Below are 26031 nucleotides of genomic sequence, written 5' to 3'. Positions count from 1 at the left end.
AAAATTTGGACTTTGTCTGTTCAGCTCTGGCGAGCCTGCAGTCAGCACCTCACCTGCATATAAATGCACCTGCAGGCATCAGAGCCACAACTATTGCATAATGTGTTTCTGCTTCATCAGCGGTTGTGGCACCGTGTCCTCCAGTCACCTGCTGTGTGACCATCAATCACATCCCAATGAAATCTGAACGTATTGTACGTCAAACATGGCATCGTTTTATTCTGAAAGTCTGACTACAAGCTACAGCACTGTGAGTCTGCAAAGAGAAAATGCTGCATCATACTTCAAAAACACCAGATATTAAGGATGCACTGATTGAGAAAATCAGGGCCGATACCAACACCGAACAATTTTGCCGATGGCTGATGTTTTTTCAATATCTGTAATTTTTGTAATTATTAATGCCCTCGTCTGGAGGAGCCACAATTAACTTTAATTATAAAAAATTAATCAGGCCTTCATCACTTTGAGAAAGCATGAATTCCACCTTTCAAATTCCCAAAACATCTTTTTACTTAAACTTCTTTGACATAAAAATAACCTGGTCATAGTACAAACATTTTTCAGTGCTTACATAGCCGAACAAAAATCTTTCTGAAAACATAAATACTTTTATGTTACAATTAAATTTACTGCACAAAGCAGTTAAAAAATAAAAACATCGGCTACTGCCATCGGCGCATGCCACCTTATTTGCAGATGTGCCGATGTCTGTCAACACGGCCAATATCGGACGATTCCGATAAGCAGCCGATGCATCGGTGCATCTTTACCAGATACGTTGTAGCCATGTTTAAAAATAGACTTCAAAAGGGCACTTGTGTCTTTAGATGAATGAATATTCACACACACACACACACACACACACACACACACACACACACACACAGGTTCAGATATTAAAAGAATGCAGCAGATGCTGAACTCTTATCTCCAGACTGACGTCTCATCAGTCCAACAGCTCTTCTGTTGCTATAAACAAAGAGACAACACTGATACTGGAAGCACACCTCCCGTCTCCAGCTATCTGTCTTTGTTCTTGTCAGCGCATTGTTTATATCTTCTCCGTCGCCTTTAAAATAATATTCAATCTTTCCTTCTCGGGGAGGAAATGAGAACAAAAGGTCACACTAAATCTGCTAACTCATCCTGAATGACGAGATCAAACTTTGTTGCATGACTTTGTCAGAGTGGAGAGGAGGCATTAGTCAGCTGGAATGGTCTTTAGGCAACATAATCCGGTTATCAATCATTCGCCGTGTAATGAGAAATGAATCAGAATATTTCTCTTCAGCGCTGAGTAATGAGGTGTTGATTCACCTCAGCCATTACACTAATCTGTGAACCTGAGGAATTTTAATGAGCCTGTGTGGCTCTCTGCTCAGCCCTGGTCTCTTAAAAAGGGATTGTATGGCCCCTCTCTCTCTCTCTCTCTCTCTCTCTCTCTCTCTCTCTCTCTCACCTGACCCCGCAACCCAGCCGGTGCTCCAACAGACTGTTTCCAGAACAATCCATGCGAGGCCCACAGCTGCAGTGAACAACAGCAGGTCTGTTGTTCACCTCTCGACAAAAGAGAGGCAGACAGATGGTTGGACGCGTGGATAAAAATGGATGGATGGATCATCCTAATCAGCCGTGTCTTACCACTGCCGTACACTCCCATTGCAAACACCACAGGCATACACAAGCGTAGCAAAGAAGACGATACCTCTGAAGTCACAATAACATCACTGTGAGCTAAAGATACAAAAACGCATTCCTGTTGAATCAATGCCTCTGGAAGATGGTGGATGTTGTGTTCTGGATGAAGGATACAGAGGAAAATCAGAATGGAAACCACTTTGCGCTGGCCTGTGTACAGGGATTGTTGGTTGTTCATGTGCCTTTCTGAAAGTCAAGATCCCTCAGTACTTCATGGTAAAACTCTGCAACACTTTGTCTGCAGTGTCGACCAGAGAAAATGTCAGAGGAATGAAGAAAATTCACTGCGGTTAAATGTCCTCTTCATGCACCTTTCAAGCTTGGATTACGCATAAACAGCCTTACAGTGCTCAGATAAATCAAATGTCCAGTAAAGATGTAACGAGAAAACTCCAAGCTCCTCATCCTGTGACTCAGACTTGGTCAACAATGTACTTTTCATTCTCGTTATCCTACTTCTGGCACACTTTGTGACCTCTTCTCCTTACTTACATGGCTCTTCTCTCCGATCCCAAACAACCCTCTCCTCGCTCGTCCACACACCCTCTTAAGAAACTCTACCGCCCTTCAAACAAACACACTTGAGTGCAGATCAAACACTGGCTCTCATGCCATATCTCCTCCATGGTTTCAGGGCTACTGCCAAGGGTGCCTGTCTGCCTGTATGGAAGTCAAACAGTCTATCTGTAGCCAAGCAGTCCTGGCAAGGAAAATACGTTGCTGAGAGCAGACATGGGCCGTCTGGTATGATAAAAATGCAGATCCAAAGCATCTGACCTGTCAAGTCATAGCTGTGGTAATATTCCCTTATTGGTTTCAGCAGGCTGGGCAGTGGTGGTAATAATGAGGGCAGGAATCTGCCTCCTATTAGTGTTAAAAGTGGAGCTTCAATCTCCACCATCACAACAACAAGGCTGAGAAAGTACCCGAGGAGGCTCCCTCCCTTTCTATCACCGGGACACAGATTCTACATTTAGCCTCCTTTTTGCTCTGCTTTGCCTCGGTCCCCAGATACTATTGGATTACTGCAGCAGATCGGAGACATAATGGAGAATCAATAGCGGACCAGAAAAGCAGAGCTCTCAGGACTGGACTGCTGGGCTTTCATGACCTTCACAATCCCTGGCTGTGAGATGTTAGATAAGCACAGATATCTGGATTTGGATGGATACAATCAAGAAGATGCATGTGGAGCCAGCTTAGCTCGGCCTGCGGGGGAGCGGCCTCATCAACTTAAATGCTTTGATCCTTGACTACGCCTCCCAAAAACCGGGTTATTGTTTGTGTCAATTAATTAAACCTTCTTATTATATCGAAAAATACTTAATATACCGAGGCCATTGCCAACATGACAAAGTAATAAAGGTATTGCATAATTTATGTGAGGCATTTGTCGTTATCATTATAAAGCCTTGTGTAAACACTTGTTCCCGACTTGGTGTGTCAGTGCGATTACATAATTGGCTAAGTTACCCCAACCGTGTTAAATAGTTGCTTCTGTGAAATGTGTCATGTTCTGTTATAAATCATGTGGTTTGGAAACAAACATCTAATGTGTGGGCTCTCCTCCACTAGCCACACAGAAAAGATCAGTGATAAAAAAACAGACAATAAAAAACAATACGATAACAATTATACTTGGTGAGGGGGGTAGAGATGAGACTGAGAAAATAACACACCCATTGCAGGATCTCTGCTCTGGCTCCACCCAATTCAAACAGATCAATTATACAAAAATACAAACACATACAAAGCAAACAGAACAGAACATTTACACTTTCAACATGTGCACAGAAACACACACGTGCTGTGGTCCTATAAACACATCTCTCTCACGCACACACCCTCTCTGGTCTCTCCCCCTGTTAAGTCTCCAAGTTTTAAAACAGCAGGCAGGTATTATTTTGGAGTGATTTTAGTGCATCTGTTATATTTCACTGTATCCTCCGGAGGTGTGTTTGTTTTCATCGTCTCTCTGAGGGACGGGCTGTGCTGCAGCTTCAGAACAGTGTCTGTCTGCTAACGCCGGGCCCTGCGCTGCACTGCAGAGCTGGAGGAGAAGTGTGTGTCTAAACAAGACAAAAAGTCTGGAGCCTCACAGGCAGCCGTGTGGATGTTTGACCGGTTTGATTAACAATGTGGAGAAAAGCTGTATTGCTATTTTGGTACAGCAAAAATGGAAGTTTGGCCTATGTTGTTGCCTTATTCAGAAGGGTACGTCCCAGTGCTAATGTAGCCTATAGCATGTGTGAATGTAAAAGTCATCCCGTTAGCATGCTACGATATTTTAGTATAGATCTGTAAGTACAGCAAAGACTCATGGGAAACTTAGTTTTTGGATGCGTTATTTTATGAATATGAATTTCATTACATAGTGGTGTAAAACAGACCGCTCAACAGAGCTAGCACGGCTAAAAATACAGCATCTATATCTTAACAACGTGAAGCTGCAAAAAGAATAACACATGCATCATCGCGCTGTGCAGAGTGTACAGAGTGTGCTGTACCCTATAAATCTGAGCACTTGTTTTGGTGGGCTCAACAGTGTGCACATGTGAGATATAACACTAGCCAGACAAGTATCACTAGCTTAATGTTCAATTTAACACCGTGGATGGTGTTTGACCTTTTGGCACCAGCAAGTAAAGAGAAACAATAGGTGGGAGGGAGCGAGGGAGGACACCTACAGAGCGTATGACCTTTTAAATATGACACGACCAGGAAAATAAGCTAGACAGAAGTAGGGGAAAGAAAAGAAAAGGAGGGAGAAAGATGGAGAATAATGGTAGGATAGTTTTGAAGTAGGTTCCTCCCTCTTGATTTCTGCAACAACAATGTGCAACAACAATGTGCAACAACGGCACATGTCAGGATTCATTCGAAGCAAAGTAATTTCCCCTGCAGTAATAAAAAAATATACATTGCACAAACTAAAATGAAGAGAATAATTTTATGATTTATGTTCTCTAAGACAACATGAATACCAGTAACCCCAGGAGAGGACTTGGCCTGTGTGTTTGTAATTCAGAGAGTGTCTCACTCTACTTCCACTCTGCATGAGACGCAGTGAGGAGGAGGAGGAGGAGGTCACCCTCTGAGAGTCACATGACTCCAGTGAAGGACCTGGGGAGGGGACACAGAGATGAGTATATGGAGAGAAAACAGAGACGACTTTCTCCAAAGACACGGAGGCAGGGATCGGCTGCCCTGATGGAGCGATACACACTGCAGCTCGACACTCTCCGAGACAAGAACTTATTACAGCAGGCTTATTATGTTCAACCAGCAGAGATATCTGCTCAGGCTGCCTCGGCTTCCAACGTCACAGTGGCAAACACGGTCACATGACACACAGAGAAGAGGAGAGAGACTTGCACATCCCAGCGTAAACTCAGTCATGTCCTCGAGTCCAAAGGTCCTCTTATTACTCTCCTTTAACCACCACTGTGACAGGCAGGTTTACTACCTATGCATATTGCTAAGGGCACGACTGTTTATTATTCTCGGAAGAGATCAATCGTAGGAGTAAAAGGGGATTTGTTCAGCTGCCTTTATTGATCAGAAGTCAATAAACGCAGGCTGCTGGAGAAAAAGAGGATTTTCTTGTCAGATCTTTGCATTCTTTAACTGCCCACTTGTTTGCCATCACCCACTCCTCTGTGTCTTGCTTTTTGACCCCTTCTTTTTGCCGTATCTCCTCCCAACTCTAGGGTCTCCTGAGTGGGCCTTGTCATTAGCAGGGCAGGAAAGTAGAAGGAGGAGGGGTACATCGGGGGGGGCGCTCAGCGGGACCAAAACAACAACAACTACAAGGAAGAACACCAAACACCACAACCTCCGAATAATCTGAATTCCTGAGGGGCTGCCAACCTATCGCTCGGCCTGCAACCCTCCAAGCGACCAATCGTTATACAGAGGGGCACAATCATGAGCCAATTACCACTAAAGGCCTCGTTTGGCAGACTATTTTGTCCTCTCAAAAGATGGTGCCAATGTGCTGCGAGGCCAGGAGAGGGGGTGGGGGAGGGGAGGGGGTGTCTCCACTCTAAAGGACATCATGATCAATGTGATGAAGTCCACATCCAGATTCACTGTATTTATTATAACAGTAGTACATGACCTTGAAAGGAGAGACTTCAAGACTTTGAGTACAGACAGCTGAGTTTATGTGTGTCCCATTAATGTGAAAAATAATGTCAGTGAGCTTTCGTTTTCATATCCACTAGGCTGGACATTGATCACAGGAGTTATAATAAAAGACTATGTAGTCCTAGTTGGCTATCAGTAGTATGTGGTATGTGCTGACATGAGTGCAGCCTGGCAGATGAACGAGGACAATAAAACAGATAACAGACAGAGAGCAGCTCACGCCGTGCCGAGGTATACGTGCTGTACACAGCTGAACAGAAGTGTGGAGGCTGAACCTCATCGAGTCAATAGACTGTGTGGGTCAAACTGCACACTGACCTGTCTGGCTTTTATGATACAAAGCACCTCCTTGATCAGCAGTGCACTGATTCATACTGCTCTGGAAAGGGAATCCAAATCCAATGATACAATTCAATCTGTGATAAGCAATGAAAGAGTTATCCTTATTAATAGAGTAAAGACAAACATGCTTACTTATATTAGCTTATCCCACATTCGTCCATTTCATTTTATGTGACAAACTTTGGAGAACAAACAAACCAAAGATGTCGTTTAAGTATTTCAGAAACAATGTCTTTATCGGGAAGTAATAATCTCGATTTTCATTTAAATAAAGTCACTATCTATCGCCAAATGAGGTAACACAATGGTGACTGAGCCTATGGCCCACTGATGAAAGCCTTTGCATTTGCAGTGTATAGTATTATTATGGACTGCGACATTCGTGGAAAAAATCACAAGCGGCGCCCAGTTAGTGACGCGTTTTCCATCACCCAGCAGTGGTTGGTCTGCCAGAGAGGGTAGGCGGAGCTAAGCGGCTGCTTTTCCGGTCTCTGCAAGTATTGCGAATAAAAAGTAATCTACTATGGCTGAACAAACAAAGAAAAGATCGATGACTACAGATACAACTTCAAAAATAAGTGAAAATCCAAAGAAAAGAAACAAATTTGTCAGTCTTAAAAGGAAAGCGACCGTCAGCGAGGAAAATCAGGAGTTCGAACCGTTAAAACCGGAGCCAACAGAGTCCACAATTACTGTTTATCGCCATTAAGTGCCGCCAAAGAGAACAAACTGATACCTTCGAGATAATATCTTGAAATAATTGTGTTAAATGTTTTAGTGATTTGTTCAAAAGGATTCATACTGACTGATGTTTAAATATCAAGTTTTTATACTCTCAAATGATCCGTCACAGAAATCCATCACATTATCATAAAGTGTTTCTTACTTTTAATTTCATCTGTTAATTGTTTCGGGGTTTCTTGCTAGTTGGAATTTTTGAGGGCAAAATTGTAACTTTTGTGATTGATTAACAAAACTAGAATACCCACTCAAAAGTGAATCATTAGCAGCCACCCATAAAGGGATGGCACTGACTTACTAAGGAAATGGCAGCGCAGTATAACACACATTAACCCATCTGAATCTGCAGAACCACACTTTACATTACACGGCATTCTACATAATCTATAATCATAATAAAGTAAGATACATAACAGGATAAATTTATATCCTGTTTTTAAGCTGTTTGGAAAGAACCAAGTGATCCTTGCTTGCTTGCTCTGCTTGAGAAGAAAGACTGACACGGTGCTGGATAACCTGAGACGGTGAGCTCTGGAAAGAATACAAACCCTCTTGTCATGCTTTCAACTCATTGCACCTGGGACGCGGCACATTAGCACGTCTTCTTCAAACCCAGAACACAACGAAACCCACTGTGGACGAGTGAGAGAGGGTCCTCTGAGGGAAGAAGTAGAGAGGGTGTAGTCACAGGAGAGGTTACACTAAACACACAAACACAACGAGGTGCCGGGTTTCATTATCACAACACAGTGAGGCATTTCTTCATCAGACCATCTCGAATGTAACCAGACCCGACATGGGGCCACACCCGTGTGTGTGTGGACACAAGACACATCGGTCAGTCAGACCATTATCAGGAATGAGAGCGAGAATTACTGTTCAGGCCACTGACTTATGTAACTGTCTTAATGAGCCTCATATGCCTGTTATTTTGGTCCTATCACTACTGGGATCCCATGCTACAGTATGAGCATAGTACACAGACTGCTCTTTGACCCAACATCACAAGACTGCACTGAAACCCTTATAGTTGTTAACTACCTCAGCACAGGAAGCTCATACAGCATGCACCGGATGAAGACTTGTCCCTCTGCTGTGAAAGACTAACTGATTAATGCTTAAAGTTACAGTCAGCGTCACAATCACATCCCTAATCAAAGACAGAATCTAATCCGCCAAAGTAAAAGCCCCAGAGGAGCTGAGAATAAATAGGAGTGGTGTTGATAAGGTTTTGGCTCTGCAGTGCTGTGGCACTTCTGCTGCCACTCAGATGGAAAACGTTACATAATGCACAGATGCTGCTCGCTCTAACAAGCAACATATCGGCGCGAGGGCAGAAGACAGCACAGCACAGGAGCTCAGGTGTTCGTCCCAAGGAGAGAGGAGGGGATTTGCATGAGCTGTTTTCCCTTTCAAACATCCTCTGCGGCAAGCTGACCAACCTGACCTTAACGTGGGCCGATTCCCAACTCCCAGTCAAATGAGGAAGAAACAGGAAGTTCCGAAAGGAAACCACGGGCTCATAATGCTGTGTGACACCATGTCCTCATCCTAAAAGCCATGACATGATAATTCTGTTTCTCCAATATGTGATAATCCAGTGCCCAAAATTGCATGTTTCTTTTATTAACCACTCTGCACAGGGCTACAACCTGCAAAGGGCCACAGGTCTGAATCTGCCTCTTTCACAGGAGAAAGAAAACCACACTAAAAGACCTATCGCCTTTCCTTATGATAAAGCAAAACTCCCTTTCAGACACAAACATAATATATTAGTTAATATTTTGTCAAAAGATATTATGTAAGTCAATTGACTTCACCAGATCACTCACTGGGCATTGCTGTTCCCTGCTCAATTGGCCGCTCTCAATCTCCCTGTAAAACATACAAAGATAACCAGTTATCTTTTCTCCCTCCTTGAATGGGCAAAGCTATTTCACAGCGACAGTCTGCCTGCCAATTACCCGGAGAAGAAATGTAGCACTTCACTGTCAAGAGGAGTGAGGCTCACACCAGTGAAATGAAGGGATGGTCAAGAACAGGATCTAATAATGCTCACTGATAATACATTTGGAAAACACAATCCGTCACCTGGCAACACAACACATGTTGAGCCAAAAGGATTTAGCATCTGTATGACTTGGATTACAAAAGGTTAAACAGGGCCCGGTGTTAATAGTGATCTTAGCTTTATTCAACACTCATACACCAGCGGCTTATGGTCAGATTTCCCTTATTGTCTGAAGTCTGAAGCAGTGACTTTCTTCCTTATTCCCTTAATGTGTTACACAACCTTCAACAAGCTTGCCTCATTTCCCATTAAACTAGACAGACTTCCAGTTACTCAGTAAAAGTGCTAGACAGAGTTCCAGCACAACAAACAACAAACTTCCTCATTAAGAAACAGCAGCAAAAAGTAAACGGTCATCCAGCTGACAGCACACACGACAGTCTCACATCTATACGGACTGCATGGCAAGCTTTAGCCCAACAATAATTTCATTTATGAAGAGTTTAGGGGTGGCAGTTAAATAAGCCACCCCATCTACCACCATCACATCCCATTCACTCCGTTATTTACATTTTGTCGTTTAATTTTTGGTGTTATTCGTAAACATAACCATGTAAAATCGCCCAACAGCCTTGTATCCGGTAACAGCTGAAGCGCACCTGCAGTTTGTCACCTGTCGCTGGAGACTTTCAAACATGTAACGTAATGTAACATTTATTTTTTTAACAGGTACATAAATGATAACTAGACATCAAGTGATCGACACGAGATGCATCAAACTCACAGTAGTCTTACCAGCCAGTCGTCTTCCTCCGGGTAGTCGTTTAGAAATAATATTTTCCTCAGAGTGGCTGCTGCAGTCCTCGCAGGAAACCTTCCCTGAACCAGTCGATCCACCACACGTAAACAAACGCGGTGAGAAAAATATATATGCTCTGTGTATTTCCACCACAGTCTGCCCTGTGTACAACTGCAGAGACACTCCTCCACTGAGAGCAGCGAGAAGCCTGTGTGCCTCTATATCCCTGCCCTGCCTCTGTACATACAACCGTGCCATTCAGTGCGCCAGTGGACACTGAACATGTTGAGCGACTCCCTGCCCCCTGCTGGCCTAACTAGGGAATAACAGGCCAGAGAATAGCTCTGTTTGTAGAGCAACAACCAAGATTTTCTTTATTTAATAACCTGAAATTGATAATTCACATATTGCATGGTATGAGATTTCATTTAGCAGACGCTTTAGTCCAAAGCGACGTACTTAATACGAGTTAATACAACACAAGCAAGGATCAAGACAGGAGGGAACAAAGTCACGTAAGTGCCAACAAACTGCTTCAAGTGTGATCGGACACTGGTGCCGACAGGCAGTGTCAAGGCTTTTTTGTCCTTTTTCTTTTCTTTTTTTAAATAATAATCCTAGTCAGCATAAACTACATCCTCAATGTTATTATCATCAGTAGCATCAATATCATTAAGGTCAGAGGTGTTCATGAAAGAGCTGGGTCTTTAGCTTCTTCTTAAAGGTGGAAAGGGACTCTGCGGACCGAATGGAACTCATTCCACCACCGGGGAACTACTGAGGAGAAGAGTCTAGTTAGCGACTTGGGGCCCTGTTGTGGTGGGAGTACCAGGCGCCTTTCATTGGCAGAGCAACATAATAATATAGGGAGGTAAGGCAGCTGAATTGGTAGCACATTTCATACATTGAGGCAATTCTAAGTGCTTTACAGAGTAAAAAAACAAAGTAAAAGAAACAGTAAATGTGCTTCTGATGTTGACTGTACATCAATAAAATCAAGCCAAGCAGTGTTACAGACCAAGCAGTAAGACTTAAAGATAGTCATTTTTAAATTTAAAAAGCGGGTTTATATTTACTCAAAAAGATCATTAAAAGATGACTGTAAATAATGTGCCAAAACAATATGAATGTGTGAATATCTTATTGTACTATTTGTTATTATATCAGGCACTTTCTCTTTGCATTTAACCGGTTTACACTTTATATTTCTAAAAAAAAAAAGAAACAAATAGAAGCTAACTACAAATAAATGCCAATGAACATGTGTAGGTGGAAAACTAACATGTGAGAGAGTTTGAGAATAAGTGTAAGATCTCAGACAAATAAGACTGAACATCCCAGGGCTGCATTAGTTTAAGCTCCACATCGGTAGAGACAGCTGCCATCATCCGATCCAGGACCACTCAGTATCTCACTATGGCTCAGAAAGAAGAAGCACAGTCTCTGAGATCGGCCTTAGGAACACCTTGGCTGTCCCATCCTTCACGACGCGCACTTCAACCTTGCGGTCTTTCTTGTCCCTGATAGAGACAGCTGCCGTCATCCAATCCAGGACCACTCAGTATCTCTGAAAGAGTTAAAAAAAAATCAACTCTGAATCAGTGTGTTTACATCTACATTTACACAAACTATGAGCCAGAAGCTGCCTATTTAATGTTCACTAACCTCTCACAGGTGTCTTAGGAGTTATGTATCTGTCTCAGTGGTTCAGCCCCATCAGAGTCACTGAAACAAATTCATTTTAAACATCAGGATATGTTGGTGACATGGAGATGAATAAAATAACTTTGTGAATTACAATGATATATTCTTATTACCTTGCCGGCTGGCCGCCTTTTCTCTTTTTATAGAAATACAGAGCTACTGCGATGATAGGTAGTACTATGCCAACTGTGGAATAAAGAGATGTATATTAAACCTAATTTTAACAAAACACAATGAAAGCATCATTTGAAAGAAAAATCAGAGTTAAGTTCCTTGTACGTGTACATACCTGGCCAATAAAGCTGATTCTGAAATATTTTACCCCCCAGCGAAAGCAAGACAACCAGAATACAAAGTGAAAGCAAGTCGGATTAGTAGCAAAAAGCATTATTTTCTTCAATTTAACAGATTGCATATCATGGCAGACAAGGGTGACATGAAAGAAAGATTTACCATTGACTTCTGCAAACAGTTGCATAGTCTCAGGCAGAAGACACGAGGCGTAAGCAGACGTATTCAGAACTTACGTAAAACTCCAACAAAAATGTGCCAAGTTTCTGTGGACTTCTGTGTATTTTCTTCAGCTGGATGCAAGAGGAGAAAAAAAAGTGAATGGTCTGTCTCTGAGCAGCATGATGCAAAGGTTGTACCTGCAGAAAAGCTTACCTCTTTTCATATTACAAATGCTGCGGTTGCCTAGTAGGAAAAACAAGAGAAGTGTTACAAAGTGTTCAATGGCTGTAGGACTGAATGTGTCTGCATTCAAAGTAACTTTTTAATTCGTTTTTTTTGTGTGAAATTTAAAGTCGGCCAAAAACGTTGACAGCAGAGTCACACGACTTGGAATTTCCTCAATTTCTAAACAAACGGCGCCCTCAGCTGGGAAGTGACAACGACAGCATAAGCTTTAAGTCTGCTCTATTTCAGTACACACAAGTATTGAATGGTCACATTTACATAAGAATAAATGTAAATAATCATCATGGGACTTTTGAATTACTCCCAATGAACAATTTACCTGCAGTGTATTGATCATTATTACATTGTTAATCAACTTTACATGGCACACATTGAACACCATCCAATCAGTTGTATTGAATACTGTTTGGTTTTTTTTAACAAGCACAAGGAGTAAGATTTCTGAAATATATGAGGTTTACACCTGGGAAGTGTCCCAAAAACCCACCTGAACATAGATACTAATGTGATGTAATCCCAATCTGTGCATTGACTTATTTAGTTGCTTATGAATGTAAATGTAAACTGATTGAGTGAAAGGACATCCGAGAGTATAATATTATTGAAGGCTTTAGGAAGTAAAGGATAATAAAGTAAACAAAGAAAGTAAGTAAAGAAAAAAGGAAGTAAAGGTAAATACCTTGACATTTTTCCGACGTAATGTGACCTTCTTTGCCCTCAAATTCACACTTGGCATCGGTATCAGTAGAAACAAATGCCCGACCTTCATGCTGACAGACTTTTCTGGGTGGTGGAGTGCCTGTGCAATTTGCGATGACACTGACATTGAGAAGTTTATCGTTGCAATATACAGAAGTCACTTTCGCTGCACATCCTGGATTCTTGCAGTAATACGTAGATGTTTTTCCACCTGTGACATTAAAAGGTTTATTACTGTATATGAAAGATCACACCTGAACTTTTTCGTAATCCTGGGAGATATATATACACTGCTCAAAAAAATTAAGGGAACACTTAATCGTCACATTATAACAGCAAGTCAGTTAAACTTCAGGGATATCAATCTGTCCATTTAGGAAGCACAAGTGATTGTGAATCAATTTCACCTGCTGTGTTGCAAATTAAAGAGACAACAGGTGCAATGGAGAGGCAAAAGCAAGACAACCCCCAAAAAGGGAATGGTTTTGTGTGTGGTGGCCACAGACAGTTGCTCTCTCCTGATTCTGATGGGGCGGTTGCATGACGGTTTGCTGTTTCTCCCAGCACAGTCTGAAGAGCATGGAGGAGGTACCAGGAGACCGGTTGTTACATGAGGAGAGCTGGACAGGGCCGTAGAAGGGCATCAAACCAGCAGCAGGACCGATATTTGCTACTTTGTGCGAGGAGGAACAGGAGGAGCACTGCCAGAGCTCTACAAAATGACCTCCAGCAGGCTACTGGCTTACATGTTTCTGACCAAACTGTCAGAAACAGACTCCATGAGGGTGGCATGAGGGCCCGACGTCCTCTAATGGGACCTGTGCTCAGAGCCCAGCACTGTGCAGCTCCATTAGCATTTGCCAGGGAACACCAGAATTGGCAGGTCCGCCATTGGCGCCCCGTTCTCAGATGAGACGAGAGCAGGTTCACACTGAGCACATGTGACAGACGCGAAAGAGTCTGCTGATGCCGTGGTGAATGTTATGCTGCCTGTAACATCATCCAGCATGACCGGTTTGGCGGTGGGTCAGTGATGGTCTGAGGAGGCATTTCCTTGGAGGGCCGCACAGACCTCCATGTCATAGCCAATGGTACCCTGACTCCTGTAAGGTACCGGGATGACATCCTCCAAGCAATTGTTAGACCTCATGGTGGTGCAGTGGGCCCTGGGTTTGTGCTGGTGCAGGACAATGCCCGGCCTCATGTGGCCAGAGTGTGTAGGCAGTTACTGGATGACAAAGGCATTGATGCCATTGACTAGCCCTCTCATTCCCCTGACCTAAATCCAACTGAGCACCTATGGGACATTATGTATCGGTGCATCAGACACTGCCAAGTACCGCCACAGACTGTCAAGGAGCTCACTGATGCCCTGATCCAGGTCTGGGAGGAGATCCCCAAGAACACCATCCGCCGACTCATCAGGAGCATGCCCAGACGTTGTCGGGAGTGCATACGGGCACGTGGGGGCCATACACACTACTGAGTCACATCATGAGTTGCCATGATGACATTCACGCAAGTTGGATCAACCTGTGATTTTGATTTTGGGTGTAATTTTGAATCCAACCCTCAATGGCCTGATGATTTTGGTTTCCATTGACCGTTGTTACATCATTTTGTTCTCAACAAATTATACAATGCACATCAGTAAAGTTTTTCAACTTGGATTATACGTTCATCAGGATCTGATTTATATTTAATAGATTTAAGTGTTCCCTTAACTTTTTTGAGCAGTGTATAGCCTATAAGAGAAGATATACCTTGACCTGCTTTGATTGTAAAGTTCTGAGCAAATCCATCAGCAACGACCAGCAGAAAGATGAAGATCAGCTCTGTCAAGACAAAAATACACATTACACTGATGCTCACTGATGGTAAAGTGGGGAAATTGTCAGAAACCTACCCTTCATGTTTGAGATCAGTGCTCAGATGGCTCTCTGGATGGGTAACAAAACACAATCCTGCTGCCTTCAACTCTTGGTTGTAGATATTGTTCCCCACTCCCGAGCTGTAGGAGATAAACTTAATGTTAGGTCTCCACCATTACCCTCCTGTCATTACCACCGTTTTCTGTCTTTAACCATTTCAGTTTTATGAGCAGAAATATTCACAGCACACCACTACATCCTCGACATTTCCAGGTTTGCTACTTTCTCATATGAATTTAAATTCCATAATAACTTCCCTAATTCACGAAAAACCGCCTTTATGTCTACCATCTGACTTCCTTCCTATACCACATTATTGACTTACTTGCACTACACCACCTAACTTGTTTTTGTTTCAGACAATCTGAATCACAAGACTTAGAACCCCATTTACTATTATTGAAGGTAATGTCTGTTTCACTCAATAAATGAGGAAATTTATAAGTGCAACCGCTTTTCAAAAAACTCTCATTTGCTTTTTATTCGTTAGGCTACACCGGACAGAAGTTAATGAAGGCTATGCCCTGGATAAAATACTGTTCATAGCCTCCAGTCTTTCTTCAACCCGCGTTACAGAGGCGACACTTCAGCCGTATCCTGTCTGTTATGATGAGAGTATTTGAACTTTATTGCGTCGTGCGGAGGAGGTTTCTGCTTTAATACGATCGTGATCGAAAAATTTAAAGGAAACAACTTTAACTCAGTACAATTTGACGACACCACACATTGCACCCTCTAATAGGCTTTTACAACTTCACGGTTATGCCTCATTAGTAAGCAGGTGTATTTAAAACTCCGCGTGTTACTAAATCCGAGTCCTGAAATTATAGGTGAGCTAATGAAGTTACAGTCATGGTGTAAAACGTCACACACAAGTTTTTAAGTTGGAGCGAGCAAACGGTAGGCTAATATAGGCTCGGAGACTAGCAAAACAAGTCATTAAAGATGTAACGTAATGTGTCCCTATTCTTGACGTTTACGAGTTATCAGAACTGTCAAGTTCGCCGGTCATGAGGTCTTGACATAGAATATAATTAGTAATTCGCGAATAAACTCACCTGAAGAGCTCAAGATGAACACTCAGATGTCGCCAATAGATCACGATGTCAAAGCCATGTTCCGTAGCTGGAAGCAACACTCTGCTCTGCTCGCGGCTTCCCAATGTATACCTTCTTTTAGAAAACTAAACTGATTGACGTTAGCACGCGCCAATTGTCTTTTGGAGGAGGGCTGTGGCTTAGGTCATGTGAATATGCAAGGAGCCTCATTCACCTTATTTAGACTTTTAAAAAAAAACTTCATATAACAAACACTTTGATGCAGACTTGCAGCGCTGAGAGGGGAGAGCACGAGCAAAGAGGGAGGGAGCGGGTCATCGCAGGTTTCTGATTCTGATCCTCGACCAAGACAAACTAAGGCGGCAGGGGTATATCTTTCAGGCTTCCTACATCAGCAGTCCACATATGTTTACAGATTAACACAAAGATATTTTGAGTCAGAGGTGCACAAGTTAAAGACATGCCCGCGCGCCTTGCGGATTTACTGGATTTATTACACACACACACACGCGCGCGCGAAGTAAATGCATTACTGTGTTCGCTTTAAGTGCAAGGCTGACACGGGGAAATGGTCGTTGTCATGGGTCTGCACATTTTAAAGTTACCACACATTTCCATGCTGAGTTGACTAACACATATACAATATGTCAGTCAACTCTAGACCATCAGATGCGTGGGGCTGACAGATGTTTTACAGTTGAGTTGCAAACACAACCACGCTGATTTCAGGTTAGCAGGTTAACAAAGAAGACAGTTTCCTTTTTTGGGAAGTTTACAGCCTTATAACCTGTCATCTCCAACTCAAAACATCAGACAGCCTCTAATTCAGTTTGTATGTTTGTCTTCATAGAGCTGACTTTTGGTCTATAAACTCACCATTCAAAGTTGGCAAAAATAATATGCATAATAATATGCATAAATGAAAAGGGTTCCCAGAGTTGTCTTTCTATCACCATTAATAATAATGTAATTCAGTATCAGTTGTTTTGTCCCAGATATTTTGGGGCAAACACAGTTTAAGATATTAAGTAATTGTGTGTAAAGCAGAATCTTTAACCCTATTATTAGTTCACCTACTTGTGTTTTTGCTTCTCCTTTTACATTTGATCTGACTGAAAGCAGTGTTGACAAGGCTGTTTTTTGCTGTGCTGAGACACAGGGCTTCCTTTTTAACTGACGCACTGTGATGTCATCTTGAAATGAATAACAATGATGTAAGATGGACTTGTCCTGGGTGACTTCCTTTTTTCTTGGACACAGACAGTAACAGTTGTTCTAAGAAAATTGAGAGAATATCATCACTAGTAACAGCATAAAAATGTTTAATTCAATAATGCAGGGAGTACAATGTTTCCACAAGTGAAACCAGCCTCTATGCATAAACCTAAGATCATAGAAAAGTCCTAAATGTAGCTCACAACATCTGGAAGGAAGGAAGGTCAATATGTTGCACGTTTGCATTAAAGTATTGAGGTGTGATCTAAATTGTATATTTTGGCTTCCTATTTAAATTAAATTCACAATTTGATTCAGCAAAAACATGAAGAATACATTACATTATGCTACATGGTGAGAGATGATCTTTAGATGATTGGAGCCAGGTTGATGCATCCTTTTATATCCATGAAGTCAAAAAGCATTTGGAAAAAGTCTGTATTAAACAGACTAAGTAAAGAAAAATGTCAATTTTGTTGTTTTTCCTGTGAACAGCCTTTTAAGAAGGGCTGGAGAACGGTTTGATGAGACCAAGATCCATAGCTTTGACAAGGCATGTGCGTGCTGCATCGATGGCCTCCTGCCTCTTTGGATTGTCCGCCGCCTTGCCGATCACCGAGAGGATTTCCAGCATCTCACTCTCGATCAGCTTCTTTGTCAGCTCACTATCGTCTGAGTTGAGCATGTTGTAGACAAGCACAAGGCCACGGTGTTGTACTCGAGGGTTGTTGTGAAGACACAACCTCTGCAGGATCTCCATCCACTGAGTGGTCTGTTGGGAGAAGCCAGTCACTCAGTCACTGACAAAGTTTGTGAATGAAGAAAAATCTTACATATTTTAAATTGTTTTAGCCCCTTGATGCCCAAAGTGCCCTTTTGTCAAAGGGATTTTTTTTATTTTTTTTATTTTGTGTGTGTGTGTGTGTGTGTGAAAGTCTGTCTGTGTGGCCCAAAATAATAATAAATAAAACAAAATAATAATAATTTAGATCTACCTTGGTTGGTCACATGATCCACAACGTGCCCTCACTGCCCTGACGTGCCGTGACGTGCCCTGTAGCTAAGCGTTTCTTGTGTATAATTAGTCACAGTGAGTCACTGTCCTGTGTCATCAGTGTGCCGGAGAAGCTTTGTCGTTTATGAGAAGATATCAGCAGATGACTTCTTATGTCATACGGGAAATTTACATCAGTGAGCATGCACTTTAAACTGGAGGCGTGAAGCTTGGTATAGATGTGCATTTCTAGGCAGAGGGGCCTGTGATAATATGCCATTGAGGTTTGTTATAGGAAGTGTAGGTTTCATTGTTTTTAGACTAATAGGGAGGAAAAATCACGATATTTTGAGCGTTGCTGCTTCCACTGGACCACTTTTTTATGTGTCTCTCACAAGTCCCCTTTTACAACTTTATATAAGTGGCAAACTAAATCACTGAGGTGCTGTTAAGCTGTATAACCTTCGGTACGACAGCACCAAAATGCTCCTTTGTGTCACAAAACTGATTTTGTAAAAGCTTTACAAATTGATACCACGATTATTCTGTGATCTCACAGTTATTCCAAATTAACTCTTGTTTTTTATTCTTAACTCATGAACTAAAGTGGGAAATGCATTAAGAGGCCCAATGGTTTTTCACACCAAGCTGCTTTTTTTCTACACAATGCATCTCTTGACACAAAACCTAGATAATGCAGAAAACTGTATGATCCCCACTATAAGACAGCCAGGAGGTATAAGCATCAATTACTTCTTTTTTACTATCACACCAAATTCAAAGCTAAATTCCTGAACTAAGACTCCTTTAGTAAGGTTCAAAGTTCACTAACTGAAGCAGCAGATGCATTGACCTGCAGTGTAGTAAGGGGTTACAAAGGCCTGTCTTTTCCACTGAGCCATGTTGTGTAATCATTTAATATTTTCGCATCTGTTGTATCTGCCAGGTTGTTTAAGTTAAACCACCATGAAGCTAACCAGGACCTTTTTTCATAGTGCAGAACAAATTCTGTACGTACCACCACGGTCAGTTTGGTGCAGAGCTTCTTCTGGGCAGCAGTGAGCATGGCCAGAGCTCCAGATGCAGCTACCTGGAGATTGTCATCATCCTCACCACATAGCAGCACCAGCAGCTTCATCTTATCATTGCCATCTTCCAGGTAACGTTCTTGGACCTATGAATTACAGTTGTTAAAATGTTCAATGTCGCCACGCCTTTTTGAGAGCCCACAGTATGTTGAAGTTTGGGGTTTTTGTCTGGTCTTACCTCTTTACATGTAACAAGGTTGCACATGCACTCAGTGGCAGCCTGTCTGATCTGGTCATTCTCTTCAAACATGTAGTTCTCAATATCAGACAGAGCGTTCTCTTTCACAATCTTTACTCTACAAAACAGAGTTTGAGGTGAGAAATACAGTCATCAAAAACCTGCAAGCTGCAAAGACATTGAAAATTAGCTATAAACTATCATTATAATATCAGGAAGTGGTGATAAATGCTACCTTAGTTTGTCACTGAAACCGGCAAAGTTGGTGAGGCTTCTCAGAGCTTCATAGTTCTGCGTACCATCTCTGTCTGTGTGAAGGAGGTTAACTAAAGGCCGCACCACCTCATACACCTGCAAATCCAAGAAAGACAGAGAATTTAACTTTTCAAAAATCCCTTGCTGAACAATGAGGCAAACACCAGTGTAAAGACATAGAAGAAGGCAAAATCTGAATTAAAATTTCATTTCCCTTCCCTGGCATAGAAACAATAAAAGCTGCTATGACGTCTTACCCTCTCACCGGGGAAGGCAATTTCAGGGTTGGAAATAGATGCAATCTTGGCAAGGGCGTGGCTGGCCTTCACCTTCCCAGCTTCTGTGCCTTCGAGAGCAAGTGGTATTAAAGCCTGAGGGCAGAACCGGAGGTGTTACAGTGAACAACGGTAAGGATAAATCACCTCAAACCAGTTTGTCTTGTCAGTGTCTTGTCATTCCAAACCTATCACTCACCTTCCCCCCACCTTGGGCAACAAGGATTCCACGGTCCTTGGGATCATCTGAGAGTGCCAAGAAAACCCTTGAGATAAACAAATAGGTTAAACAATCATGTATTTCTAAGAAACACAGAAATAAAGATGGAATATTCTTAATATAGTTTCCATGTTTTAGTAAGTGTTATTTATTTAAGCTTGCACTGCCTTTTCTCTGTAAGGGAAAGAAAGGGGCATTCTTTGGTATCAACTTACATTTAGCCGGGCTGATTCATGACGTTACATAGTGAGTCAGAAGTCAGCCTTATACTCACTGTGCTATGACTCTACTTCTCTCACCTTGCTAGCATCTCCTTGGTCTGGTCGGTCAGGATGGAGTTGTCTGCTTTGACCATGACAGCTAGAGCTGATGTGACTCCACCTTTCAGCAGCTTTTTCACTCTCTTGTCAATAAAGTCCTTCTTGTCCTGAGAAAAGCAAATATATATTGTGTGTGTGTATATACACCTACAGTAGGTGTAACATTTCCTGTTCTATTTAGGTGTTGCTGTGTGCTGTCTGAAATGATTTCCTTCCTTCTTCTGTTACCTTTGGATGTTGCTCAGGCACATGTTGCTTGGAGAACTTGGCCAGCTGAACCAGCTCAGGGATGATTTCCTTTTTATCATAGCAGTTGGTGCAGTTAATCAGGGTGCAGGCTACTGCATATAAGATAGTCTTATCCTTAGACTAAAAACACAGAGAAAAGAGAGAGGTTAATTTTTAAGTGTACTCAGATAACTGTATGACTCATTTTGCCTGTTATTTTCATACCTTGGCCAGATCAAACATGGCTTTCATGGCAGGCTCGTCGTCCACAAAGTCATCTTTCACATCAGCATCATTAGTCAAATAAGCAAGACCCTCTATGGCCCAGTTCCTTGTTTTGGGATCAATCTGGGGATTACAAAGCCACCTAGAAGGATAGAAAGAGGAACATTTCACATTGAGTGTAAAGTTTTGTGATGACTATTATTATGACTGTAATTTCATAGCGACATTATTCTAGGCTTTGTTTAAAACACTAATGCTATGCTGACTCTGTCAGTTATGCATGCATGCATTCTTATAACTCTAGTTGAGTCATCTGAGTCTAGCTCTGACTGGTACTCACACATGTATTGCTGAATCCCTCCATATTTCCTCCAATGCAAGCTATCCTAATGCCCAGTGCTCGCAAATATCTTAATGAGGTAGCTCGAGGGGATGTGCTGCTAGCTGCTTTTGGATTTGGATAATATTACTTTTGTGCGTAAATCATGTTACATGTAATACTAATCTATCAAATTTTTAAGTAACTTGGAAAATGTTTAAAGGGTTTAAAAAAACTCACAGATTTTCCACACACCTCCATTTTTTTTTTATCATTATGGATAATAAACTCCGAGATTCTTCAACAATATATGTGTACTCACTTTCTGCACTGCTTGGCGAGCTTCTCTGTGGAGCCCTCAGCAAACTGCCTTAAACTGTAATCGTCACCTCCAGCTGAACCCAGTTTACAGAGACCCTGGAGAGGACGGAGACATCAGTCACACAGTACATACAGAGACAAAGTTTTAAAAGAGCATGATCTAATACAACTTTCTTGAAATGTTAAACAGTTAAAAATGTTGAACAGTTGGGCAACAACAAAAATTTCACTCAGTTCCATGTATTCCTGTGCACACTCACCACCAGTGCACGGATCTTAATCTTCTCGTTCTTGGTCTTCTTGTAGATGTCCTTGAGCAGTGACACACCGTTGGTGATGATGAAGCTGGCGCGGCTCATCTTTGTGGAGGAATGGATCAGAGCCTCCACGGCAACCATCTGGTCCACCTCGCGTTCGGATCCACACAGAGCCACCATCATCTCCATTATACCCTGGTGTCCAATCAGAGCATTGCCCACATCAAAGGGGCCCTGAAGCAGCCCTGAGATGGTATTAATAGCGTGAATGGTCTTGTCCATGTCGTTGGGGTCAATTTTGGATCTGTGTGAAAGGAGAAAGGAAGTGAGGACAAGGAAAAGAAAAAAATATAAGACATGATGTAAGTTATGTTTGTCCTGTCTCCATTTAGGGAGTCATGGCCATAAGACTGAAATAAAATGTTTTTCTTTTTGGACGTACTTGATATAGCCATCACAAATGTCCCTGAAGTTGTCTCTCTCTGGGTCACATTTGAGGTCGTCATAGAGCTTGGTGAGGAGCACGCTGGCAATCAGCTGTGTGTTTTCTGTTAAGGGCAGCTGGTCTGGCAGTTCGGGAACCTGGCCACACACCTTGAGGATCTTTTTCAGACCTGGACAACAAACAATTATATAGGCATATACAGATATCCCACGTCGGGGAGTCTGGGATGCAGTGATGGACTGTAGTTACAATCAAATAAGTGACCTATAGCTGTCTGGCTCACCGTGGTCAATAGTGAAGAGGGTCCTGGAGTGGTCTGGCGCTTTCTTGTCTTTGCGAGGTACATTTCTGCTCAGGAGGTTTAATGCCTGGTCTCTGCCATGGCCAGACACCTTCTTACTAGCAACCATCTCCAGCAGAGAGAGAAGAATAGTTTTCAGGTCCTTTGATGCATCTGCGAAGGGAAAAATGATATGACAATGGTATGTCTCTTTCAGTAGTGCAGCGAAAAAACACCTACAACAGTATAGCTACAACCATTTCCATTTTTGTTACAATTACAGAAGATGATTGTCTCTCACCCAAAACCAAGGCCTCTTCTTTCCCATATTCCCTTTTATCTCCACCAGTGAGGGAGTCATTGACGCACTGGAACAGGTTGCAGGTTGCCAGTGAAAGCTCCTCATTGTCAACAGCCATGATGCTGCACATCTTATCAACACCCACCATGTTAACAATCGCCATGGCCTGTTTATGGTCAGTGAAAAGAAAAACTTAGTACATTATTTTAAAAAAAACAAAACACAAATATTTCAAAACATATTCCTAATGGCATCGTACGGGTAAAGGTTGTGCCTTTAAAGTTGGTCGTGTTTAGAAAAGGCTGCACAGTTGACATTCTTGTCTTTGTCTATTTCCCATTAACTCCTTGTTTTTCACTTTCACTTTGAATTCATCTTGACCATTTTTCTATGGGCACACTCACCCGAGCTTTGTGTCCTGTGCACATCCCAGACATTGTACGAACAGCAGCCAGGATCATCTCTGGTTTGCCTGTCTCTATCATGGTGAGCAGCAGAGACACTCCATTATTCTGGAAGATTCTCTCTGCTCCGGCGTCCTCTCTAGACAGCACAATCAGGTTGTTTGCAGCCTAGACATGAAAGAAGAAGTAGCTGATGGGAAACCACAACTATGCCCAGACAAAAGGGCATCACACACTTCAGTGTTTTGCTTCACACTAAAGACTTTACTCACTTTTTCCTTCTTGTCTTTGTCCATTTCTTCATCCAGGAGAATGTCAAACATGTTCTGTACCCTTGAATCAGTAGAAAATGTTGTCTTGAGCTGTGGGAAATATAAAATACAATAAGAGGTGGTGGATGAGCAGGGGGAGGAGGAGGACGACGATATTGTGGTTTGGGACAATGTCAGCTTTCGCCGTGCTGTCCGGATATACGCGTGGTTCAACGTCAACCAGAGGTTCATAATAGTAATGTTGCATTCCACCATACAGCCCTTTCCTCAACCCAATGGAAGAGTTTTTCTCTGCGTGCCGGTGGAAGGTCTATGATCAAAACACATATACCAGGGTAAACCTCCTACAGGCAATGGAATTGGCCTGTGGTGACATATGTAGGTGTGGAAATTTGTCAAGGCTGGATCTGGCACGCCAGAGGCTGTTTCCTACGTCGCCTGGCAAGGGACAAAGTTGCATGTGATGTGGGTGAAATCCTCTTGCCGGGCGCAGCTCAAAGCCACGACGCCGAGGATTTGAATATTTGATTTTGTTTTAAGTTCTGAGAAGAAAATGAAGATTACAAGAAATGTGTCTGAGCAATTGTGAAACTTCATTAACTGGTGCTGTAAGTCAGGGCTATATAGGCTACACCACCTACATGTGGTTTGCGGTTTGTGGTCACTGATAACTGTTACACTGTAACATTTGCTTCTGTTTGATACAAACCTTGGCCTGAATGTCTGCTCCCAGCCTACGGAGAGTCTCTAAGAAGGTCTTGTTCTTTGGTTCGAGGGTGGCACATCTCTGCACATCCTTGAAAGCCATATCCAGTTTACCGAGCTTCTCCAGAGCTTGGCAACGCCGGTACAAGGCTTTGATATCAGCTGCATCAACATCAATTGCTTTATAAGAAGAAGAAAGAACCAGAATTAACATGTGGCCTTTAGTTTTAGAGAATGTTTTTGTGTCATTACTGCAATAGCTTGGAGTTTACTATTCTACCTTTAGACGCATCAGAGGCTGCATTTGCATAGTTTTCCTGAAAGAAAAACAGACACATCAAATAAAGGTCTAATTTTGCAAAAGAAATTGCACAAAAAAATCTATTTGGTATACGTTTGTTTTTGTGCTCCTACACCAAACTGCTTACCTTTTTCAGGTAGCATGCTGATCTGTTCCTGTGAATGACAGCAAGCACTTTTTTGTCCTTGCACACCTTGATGGCTTTACTATAGCATTCAATGGCCTTGTCGACCTCTCCTGCTTGGAAGTGGTTGTTTCCCTCGTCTTTTAACTGGATCGGGTCTCCCATCTGGTAGAAATTGGGATTGTTATGGCGGATCAAATCTAAAGACTATGAAATGTTCTGTTTTAAACTATAAGCACAATTTCAGTGTCTTCAGTCAATAAAATATAATCTAGTTATACTGTCACATACACAATCTGTTTGCTAAGCTCCAAAACACAACAGACGGACACAGAGACATATAGATAGACAGAATAGATGTAAAACAATTAACAATGGTTTCAGATATAAGTTTCAGGCCTGTTTTTGACTTCAGGTAGCAGGACACTTTCTGACTACAGCAGAGACACGTGTACATGTAACACATTTAAATACTGTATTTAAAAGGTAATAATCCGATTAAAGTCCCCCATCACAAACACATAGAGAGATTTATGGATACAAACAACATTTTCAAATAAACTAAGGATTAAAAACAAATCTCTTCAACAGTTTTACACTTTTTTTGTCATTTCAAAAGCAGAGCATGACAAAAATCTATAATAGCAGTTGATAACACCTTACTGACATTCAATACAGACCCTTATTTCACATTTACCCTACAGAATAATAACCATTATCTGTCAACGTCTGGTATAATAAATTAAAGCTACTTTAGAAAAGCTTTTACTCTCACCGTTGTTAATCACTGTCCTGCTGACCTGGGTCTCCTGAAGCAAATGGCCATGCACATGTTATCTCTAACTTTAAATGGACCCCCCTCAGGCCTTATTTGGGCATGGTCTCAGACCCCAGTAGAGGCCTTGCAACAAATGCTACTTCCCGCGTGGACAGACACCTTCTCCCACTGCTCCCTTGATAAGTACAATCTACTCCTCTCTGTCTCCTTACCCCAAGTACCCTCTGTATATGTCTCTTAAGTCACTAAAAAGACTTTGTGGAAGCTGTACAGTACCTTTATGATTGTGTGTTGTGTGTCTTGCCCAGCGTAGATGGTCCGGTCCTTCAGTCCCTCAGGTTTGTTACAAACTCTTATGCAACCTTCCCCCACCAACACCTCAATTCATATTTATAATGGATCTCAATGAGGTGGGGCAGAGCCAAGATGGACCAACTGTCACACATAGGGGCTCACTCCAAGCACACTAACACTCCAAAGACCAACTTTATACCAAAGGTCATTGTAAACCTTATAACTTGTGCTGCAACAAATATTGTTTCGTATCCTCATGATCTTTGACTTATGCAAGGCTTTATGAATAAACCAGCTTTTTTCAATGTATTAAACTCAGTGAGAGAGACCCCCTTAAAGATGGTCTGCTCCTGATAAGGTCTATTTAGGGCACAGACAGCTGAGAACTCACCAGCAGC

At 42.1% G+C, this 26031-nt stretch overlaps 2 protein-coding genes and 1 long non-coding RNA gene across 3 annotated transcripts in view; all 3 read right to left on the bottom strand.

Annotated features, from left to right (window-relative positions):
• The window catches only part of pip5k1bb (phosphatidylinositol-4-phosphate 5-kinase, type I, beta b), a 31714-nt gene extending 21759 nt beyond the window's left edge, over positions 1 to 9955 (bottom strand). The window contains exon 1 of the mRNA XM_069682664.1: positions 9740 to 9955. The gene's annotated coding sequence lies outside the window, so the exon portion shown is untranslated. The remainder of the gene's footprint in view (positions 1 to 9739) is intronic.
• A 2161-nt stretch (positions 9956 to 12116) lies between these two features.
• LOC138609762 (uncharacterized) lies at positions 12117 to 14673 on the bottom strand. The gene is made up of 3 exons (XR_011309505.1): positions 14609 to 14673; positions 12826 to 13056; positions 12117 to 12143 (listed from the first exon to the last, which is right to left on the bottom strand). It is a non-coding gene; the product is annotated as an uncharacterized lncRNA (long non-coding RNA).
• Positions 14674 to 17206: 2533 nt separating this feature from the next.
• Positions 17207 to 25661, bottom strand: unc45b (unc-45 myosin chaperone B). The gene is made up of 20 exons (XM_069682996.1): positions 25616 to 25661; positions 24565 to 24726; positions 24417 to 24453; positions 24141 to 24316; positions 23432 to 23521; positions 23160 to 23327; positions 22756 to 22921; positions 22458 to 22628; positions 22172 to 22343; positions 21733 to 22033; positions 21474 to 21568; positions 20833 to 20974; positions 20608 to 20748; positions 20359 to 20486; positions 20039 to 20105; positions 19822 to 19935; positions 19545 to 19660; positions 19310 to 19427; positions 19062 to 19217; positions 17207 to 17821 (listed from the first exon to the last, which is right to left on the bottom strand). The coding sequence occupies exons 2-20, from the start codon at positions 24724 to 24726 to the stop codon at positions 17549 to 17551; spliced, it is 2793 nt and encodes a 930-aa protein (XP_069539097.1). The 5' UTR covers positions 25616 to 25661; the 3' UTR covers positions 17207 to 17548.
• Positions 25662 to 26031: the final 370 nt, after the last annotated feature.

Source organism: Semicossyphus pulcher, unplaced genomic scaffold, assembly GCF_022749685.1.
Source record: "Semicossyphus pulcher isolate SPU_LCO1_2020_fin unplaced genomic scaffold, fSemPul1.0.p SCAF_6, whole genome shotgun sequence".
Lineage (NCBI taxonomy): Eukaryota > Metazoa > Chordata > Actinopteri > Labriformes > Labridae > Semicossyphus > Semicossyphus pulcher.
The sequence above is the reverse complement of the archived record's forward strand: the minus strand, read 5'-3'. Positions and strand labels throughout refer to the sequence as shown.

Coding starts and splice junctions, on each gene's coding strand:
- unc45b (XM_069682996.1), bottom strand. CDS start 24,726: ATGGGAGACCCGATCCAGTTAAAAGACGAGGGAAACAACCACTTCCAA. Junction 22,344..22,457: donor CCTCTTCACTATTGACCACG/GTGAGCCAGACA, acceptor TTTGTTGTCCAG/GTCTGAAAAAGATCCTCAAG. Junction 19,218..19,309: donor ACCTTGTTACATGTAAAGAG/GTAAGACCAGAC, acceptor TGTAATTCATAG/GTCCAAGAACGTTACCTGGA.